General features: G+C 51.2%; 1 protein-coding gene across 1 annotated transcript; it reads left to right on the top strand.

The window, feature by feature from the left end:
• Positions 1–4,467: 4,467 nt before the first annotated feature.
• Positions 4,468–5,509, top strand: LOC123037544 (formin-like protein 1). Its single transcript, XM_044458787.1, has 2 exons — positions 4,468–5,180; positions 5,389–5,509. The coding sequence occupies exons 1-2, from the start codon at positions 4,468–4,470 to the stop codon at positions 5,507–5,509; spliced, it is 834 nt and encodes a 277-aa protein (XP_044314722.1).
• The last annotated feature ends 2,445 nt before the right edge of the window (positions 5,510–7,954 follow it).

Genomic DNA, 7,954 nt, shown 5'->3' on the forward strand with positions numbered 1-7,954 from the left:
GTTTGGCCATTTTGGCTTAAGAGCGGAAAATCATTTAGGTTTGATATGGGTGGCTGTGGACGCAATGCTGCAGGTTGGGCGGTAGATGTTTGTGAGATTCCAGGGTAGCGGAGTGCGTTGGCAAAGGAGACACCAGGAGTGGTTGTTGATGGGGTGAAGATGTTTGGTTGGGCAGAGTGTTGAGCCGCGATTGGATTACTGCGTCTCTGATTTAGGCGGCTCTTGAGTTCTTTGTAGACGGGACAGCCCCGGTAGTTGGCAGTATGATTTCCCCCACAATTACTGCATTTCCTCAGAGTAGGGTCTTCTTTGTTTCCCAGGTATGCTTCAATGCAATGCAAATCTCCACAGGCGACACAAACTGGACGCAGGGTGCAGTAGGTTCTTGTATGCCCGAACTCCTGGCAGTTGGTACACTGTACGGGGCCGTTCCGCTTATGCGGTTCCTCTACGGTGATTCTTCGGTGAAGGAGATATTGCAGATTGTAAATAGGATGCACTGCATTTTTCTTTAGAGGTTTCGTCTCTGGGGCCAGCTCAATCTTAAACAGTGGTTGGGGAATTTTATCCCTGTTCACTATGTTTACGATGTGCTTATTTCTGCTATAAGTACAACTTGTAGGCCTTTCTTACTTTTTAGTTGGTAAGTGTAGTAATTTATAAGCTCATTGTCGAGATATCTTGTTACAGAACGGAAGTTGTCTTCGTTGTTAACCTGGAGTTTTGTTTCTAATATGTTTCCTCTTTTTAGGGTATTGATATAGAAGTGGTTAGGCCCGATTACTTGTTTAAGCTTATTAATCAGATCGACACTGTTGTGTTTCCTAATATATATTGGCGGTGGCTTTACAGCTTTCATGACTTGAGGCGCCTGACCCTTGTCTTCTTCGGTCTCGCCAAGTATGGCAAATCTGTTTTCGGATGTTCGTGTGTTGCCTAAAGTTTTTGGAACTTTTGGCCAATTTGAGTTTACGTTTTTTTGTGGACTAAGCTTTCTTTTTATTTGTACATACCGATTGATCCCCGTCTGTACGAGAGTATTATTCGTAAGAGGGTCAGTAGAGCAAAGTTTTACTTGTGGTGTTGAGATAGGCCACTGGGTAGCCGCAGACGTTAAAGTTGTTGTTGTCGTTGACGTTGCTGTAGTAAGAGAGGGTACAGTGCTGGTGGGCGCACAAGCCGAAGTAGTCGGTGCATCGATGAGAGAGATAGGTGACGGGCATTGTGAACTCCACGACTGAGTAACGGCAGCGCTGCTTGAGCATAAAATCGCTGGTGACAGTGAGCGGGCTCTTTCGGTAGCGGTCAGTGACGTTAATTTTGTTGTTGCCTCCGATGAGTCAATTGAAATGTAAGCATTGTTCCGTGCAGAAGACAGCCGTCGTTCGTCTAGTTGTATTTGTTGCCGATCGCGACTTGGCTTCGTGGCTTTACCGGTTGCACTTGTTAATATTTTATTTGCGTTCGACATTTTTAATTGATTTGATTAGCTAGATCGGTTTTAAATTTAGTTTTAATCACAAGGAGATGTTGACCTTGGGGTATGGCATTGCTGCCAGCGTCTTTTCGCTATTTTTCTTAGTTTTGGTGGTCACTTTGTAGATTTTTGGAAGTCTTTCAGCAGAGGGAGCAAAAAGACACGTCTACGTGGTTCGGTGGTTCTGTTGGTACTTTGAGGCTACCCTAAAAATCCAAAAATACAGGGTGAGATAAATGCCAAGGTAGACGAGCTGCTGGAAAAAGGATGTATCGATCCGTCCAGGAGTCCCTACAGCTCACCAATAGTCATGGTGAGAAAGAAGACTGGAAAGTGGAGGCTGTGTGTGAATTTCCGGCAAATAAACGCGAGGTCCATAAAGGACGCATACCCGATGCCGATGATAAATTACATCCTGGACCAGCTGCGAGATGCGAAGTACATCAGCAGTCTCGATCTAAAGGACGGTTACTGGCAGATCCCCTTATAGGCAGACAGCAGGCAGTATACGGCGTTTACTGTACCAGGGAAGGGCCATTTGGCTTTCAACAACATTCCAGCGGGCATTGGATCAGGTCATTGGACCAGAAATGATGCCGCACGCTTTCGCGTATCAGGACGACATTATCGTCATCGGACGAACGCTCGAAGAGCACATGGAAAACCTGAAGGAAGTTTTTAGGAGACTACGGGCTGCCAACCTGAAAGAAAATGCGGAAAAATTCAAGTTTTTTAGAAAGGAACTGCAATACTTGGGGCATCGCATAACAGACCAAGGCATCGAACAGACCCAGAAAAAGTGTCGGCAATTGCCTTAATAAAAACACCGGCCAACGTTAAGGAGTTACGACAATATTTGGGAGTGGCGTCGTGGTACAGGCGTTTTGTGCCAGATTTTGCGACGTTGGTGCATCCGTTGAATAGCCTGCTCCGGAAAAGCACAAAATGGGAATGGACAGATGACCATCAACAGGCGTTTGAAGCTGTCAAGGCCAGGCTAATCGCAGACCCAATCTTAGCATGCCCAGATTTCACAAAGACGTTTGTGCTGCAGACCGACGCCAGCGATTACGGGCTCGGTGCTATTCTCACACAGAATTCCGACCAAGGCGAGAGGGTGATCTCGTATTCCAGTAGGTCCCTGAATGGTTCGGAAAGAAATTTCTCAGCGACTGAGAAGGAATGCCTGGCAATTGTGTGGGCCATACGCAAGTTAAGGCCATACTTGGAGGGCTACCACTTCAAAGTGCTCACGGATCATATGGCACTGAAGTGGTTGAATAGCATCGAGAGCCCAACCGGAAGAATCGCACGATGGGCGCTGGAACTGCAGCAATATGACTTTGAGATCGCGTACAGAAAGGGCCAGCTGAATATAGTAGCAGACGCACTATCACGACAGCCACTGCCAGAAACGTGTCGACGGGTAAAAACACAGGAACAGCACAAGGAAACCGGGGAGTGTAACTGGATAAGGGATATGCGGAGCAAGATTTCCAAAAATCCTCAAAAATATTCAGACTACCTGACAGAAGCCGACCACCTATATCGCCACATACCGCACAGAGCAGGCAACGAGGATGTCACATCTTGGAAGCTGTGCGTGCCAACCTTGTCCAGGCGGCTGGTAATGTCGGAGAACCACAACTCACCGACAGCTGGCCACATGGGCAGTCGAAAGACAATTGCCAAAATCGCAGCAAGATACCATTGGCCGGGAATGCACCGCGACATAAGGAAATATGTGCAAAACTGTGAGAGCTGCCTACGATATAAGCCAAGCCAAATACAGGCGGCCCGGAAAATGCTGACCCAAGTACCGGAAGAGCCGTGGGCCACTGTGTGCGCAGATTTCGTCGGACCACTGCCCCGCTCCAAACACGGGAATTCTATGGTACTAGCGCTGGTAGATAGGTTCTCCAAGTGGACCGAAATGGTGCCAATGCGCAGGGCAACGACGGAAACTCTAGAAAAGGCGATCCGCGAGCGGATCCTCGCAAGATACGGCGTACCCAAGGTGCTGATTACAGACAATGGCGTTCAGTTCACCAGCAGGGCGACGGAGAGAGCCAACAGGACGGTGAAAACGATGATCGCCCAGTTCACCGGGGCAGACCAGAGGACTTGGGACGAAAAGTGGCCGGAACTGCAGTGGGCCGTGAAAACGAGCGTGACTGAATCCACGGGATATTCGCCTGCCTTTATTACGCAAGGGAGAGAGCCTAGGTTACCCAGCGCACTGTACAACGAAGGAACAATCGTCACAGGAAGGCAAACGCAAGCTCCGGCCGAGAACGCACAGAAGCTGAAAGAAATCTTTGAGCTGGTGAGGCAAAATATGGAAAAGGCAGCGCAGGATCAGGCACGCCACTACAATCTGCGTAGACGCCCATGGAAACCGAACATCGGTGACACAGTCTGGGCTAAAGAACATCATCTGTCCAAGGCTGCAGAAGGATTCGCCGCAAAATTGGCACCAAAATATGGCGGGCCTTTTAAGATAATGAATTTTAATTCGCCGGTGATATGCAGTTTGCGGCATGAAAAGACTGGCAAAGAGAAAAACCGCCCACGTTAGCCAATTAAAACAACAATTCATTGGTGCCCAAAACCGAGGATCGAAATCGGACTTAGCGGGGGCGCACTGTGAATCCAAAGAGAGGGAGAGGACGATACACAGTATCGAACTCACTCAGATGCATTAGGAGCACGAGAGCGGGAGAGGGAGGGTCATAGGATGCGGATGCCGTTACCGGGTAACGCACACCAAAGAGAGGACCCGTCGGAGCCCGTAGCAAGGGAAAGTCCAAAGGCCGCCGCGGATAACGGAACCAGGAACATGGGAAACCGAGGTTTCGTCAGCGCCCGAGCGCCACAAGACGGGCCTATTTAAATCAGGTCGCCAAGATGTACGGAAGCAGCAGCAGCAACAGTAAGGCCGTGAGGGGAGAGGGGCGGGGAGGCAGCACCGGGCAACAGCCAGCGGCGAGATGGAGGCGGGACTCAGGTTCCGCACTCCAGCTGCTGGAGAGCGACACTCCCTGGTGTCGCGGTCCCCGTCGCCGAACCCCGAATCGGAGGACGAGGAGCGGATCACCGACGTAGAGCTGGAGGAGGAGGAGGAGGCCGGCGTCCGGTCGGCAGGGCAGGAGGACGAGGTGCCCACGATTGACCTGGCATCGTCGGAAGAAGAGGAGGAGGACATCGCGACGGAGATGGTGAGTCCGGAGGTCTCCTCAGACGAGGAGGACGAGCCACGTCGGGCGGCGAAGGCCCGGATGGCATTCCGGAGAATAAGGAGGGCCGCAGCTGGATTCGGGCGGATCCGTTTGGGCGACGCAGCGCCATCGGGCCGCCCGGAAGAGGTGAAGCGAATATTCGCGACCCGGGCGGAGGTGGTGCGGCGAGTATTCGCGCAGCGGGCGGTGGCACGGGCAGCCGCCGCTGCCAGAGAGTGGCAAAAGCGGCTGGATGAGGGTGAGGCTGAAGAGGCGGCGATCTGGGCACAGCCGGGCCCTCCGGAACAGCCGCCGCCGCAAGCACCGCCACCGCCGTCGCCACCACAGCCGTCGCCACCGCTGTCGCTGTCGCTGTCGCAGCCGCCACCACCGCCGTCGCCGCCGCGGGGAGCACCACCGCCATCACCATCGCCACCGCTAACGCCGTCGCCGCCCCGGGCAGCAACACCGCCACCGCCACCACCGTCGCCGCCCCGGGCAGCAACACCAACATCCCAGGAACCGCGGCACGGAGCGGGAACACCGCCGCCTCCACCGCCGCCGTGGGTGCTAACGCCATCGCCGTTGCCAGCAAAACGGTTCGGGGGGGAGCCGGAGTTCTGGGAGAAGGGGCCCAGGGTGTGGCCGTCATCGCCAGGCTGACATCATGCCCGGAACCGCGGTCCCCACCAGCAAGGCCGTCGGTGAGCCGACAACATTCGGCGGACAGCAGCCGCTGGGAGGAGATGGCCGAGGAAGGGTGGCCGCCCAGGGTGGAAGCCGAGGCCAACAGGCAGCGGATGAGAGCCCGTAGCAGCCGCTGGCCAAGCTCCTGGTAGTAGACGCCGTCCGCTACCGCATCCGGGTGGCAAACGGAGTGGTGAGAGTCCTGAGGGGACAATAAAAGCCTTTAAAGGTTTTGATACACAAATTGGTTTATTTATTTACATTTTGGAGTAATGGGTTGCCGGACATAGGCAATAGGGACGGGGGCGCCGAGTCAGACGGTCGATCGATAGTTGCGATCGATGGGTAGCACAATTGGTTATTGCTACGTTAAAAAGGCAACTTAAGACAACAAAACGGCAACGACGATGGCAACACTGGAACCCACAATCGATAAACGCGATCGTGGTGAGATTCCAGGGAGTTGCCGGACCGAGGGAAAACGGAATGGTGACTTTTAGTTTGGCGAAATGTCTGGGCGGGAAAATTCGAATTCCACGCAGGGGAACTGGGAACTGGGAACTGGGAACTGTCTGGAACTGGGAACTGTCTGGGGAACTGGGAACTGTCTGGGGAACTGGGAACTGTCTGGGGAACGGGGAATTGTCTGGGGAACAGGGACACAGTCTGGGGAAATAATCTTTCAAGGAGCTGCATGGAAAAGTCTTTTAGGGAAACAGTCGCGGGAAAGTTCAAGTCTTTCAAGGAGCTGTACGAGTAAAGTCTTTTAGGAAAACAGTCTGGGGAAAGGTTAAGTCTTTCGGGGAACTGTCTGGGGAACATCAAACATGCAACTCAGGCGGGGAATTCGAGTAGTCTACACATCAAGGGCGGGGAAAGTCACTACTTTCATTACGTTTCCGAAGGAAGGGGGAAATGTGAGGAGTCTTAAACTCCCCACAAATCCCGATGCAGGAGATCGGTCTAGCAACAGCGGAGGAGGCGAGAAAGCCGGAGAAATGAAGGGCAGCCAGGTCAAACGGGAACATTCGGACCTTGGACCCGGCAAGGGCAACGGGGTCATACGGTAAATTGGCGGACTTCGGACCCGCCTAAAGAGGACACACCGTGAATTAACGGTACCTCAGTGGACCTTGGACCCGAGGGAAATAACGGCACCTACAGCGCCTATAAAAGGACGGCGCAAGCGCAGTTCGAGTGCGCGAATCAGAGCGCGTGCGTGAACGCGGAATAAGTACAAATCGAAACCGAAGTGCCCAAGGATCAAGATCGCAAAGTCGAGACGCCGAAGGACGACAAGTCTACAAGGCTGAGGCTACAACGCTGAGATCCAACGGTGCTAGGTCGTGGTAAAATCAAACTTAGGGAGTCCTTGCGCGGTGTCAGGCGATAAAGGTGGCTAGGCGATAAGGGAGAACTTTGTTCTACCTGCTAGGCGATACACCTTGCCGACAAAGTCCACGCTGAACTCCGGAAGCCAGGCGATAAAGGTGGCTAGGCGATAAGGCGTAACTTCGGTTCACCTGCTAGGCGATACATCTTGCCGGCCCCGGTAGGGCAGCTCGCATAACATCCAGGGTTTTTGGTGGAACCGTCCCGATCTCAGTCACCCGGAGCAGCAGGCCAGGAGCGACGCAGTAGCAGGCCAGGAGCGACGCAGCAGCACACCAGGAGCAGGGCAGCGGGCTAGCAGATTAATAGCAATAAGGCTATATTTTAGAGAAACAATAAACCAGCACCAACCTAATCTGTTCTGGCGTTATCCTTTGGTCACGGGCGGTCACTCAATATAAATTTGGTGGAACGAACTCACAACCTATCTGAGCTAGTCGCACGTTTACGTATCGAGCAGAAATTAAAGAATCAGGTCGTTACAGCATGCCTTGTTGAATTCGTTACAAAATTTCCAACAGTGTCATTTACAGAAAAAAAATCATATAAAAAATTTTTTCAATAAAAAAAACATTGCCCCATCCCTTATGACAAAGCCAAAATCCCAAGAAAAACACCTCGATTTTTCGGTTTTTTAATCAAAACCCTGGGAAATAGTGGTCGAATGTTGGAATGGCATACCTTATTGAATTCGTTACCAAATGTCCAACAAAGTAGCATTTACAGAAAAAAAATCATTTGAAAAATATTTTCCAAAAATAACCATGACTTCCACCCTTATGACAAGGCTAAAATCCAAAGAAAATCACCTCGATTATTCATGTTTTTAATCAAAACCCTGGGAAATCGTGGTCGGATGTTGGAATGGCATACCTAGTTTAATTCGTTACAAAATTTCCAACAAAGTGTCATTTACAGAAAAAAAAAATGATTTGAAAAATTTTTTCGATAAGAAACCATGTCCCCCACCCCATTATGACAAGGCCCACACCGGATAATATCAGCTCGATTTTTTGGGATTTTAATCAAAATCAATCAATCATTTGAAAAATATTTTCCAAAAATAACCCGGACCCCCACCCTTATGACAAGGCTAAAATCCAAAGAAAATCACCTCTATTTTTCGGTTTTTTAATCAAAACCCTGGGAAATAGTTGTCGCGTGTTGGAATGGCACACCT

Source organism: Drosophila rhopaloa, unplaced genomic scaffold (assembly GCF_018152115.1).
Source record: "Drosophila rhopaloa isolate 14029-0021.01 unplaced genomic scaffold, ASM1815211v1 contig_168, whole genome shotgun sequence".
NCBI classification, from domain to species: Eukaryota; Metazoa; Arthropoda; class Insecta; order Diptera; family Drosophilidae; genus Drosophila; species Drosophila rhopaloa.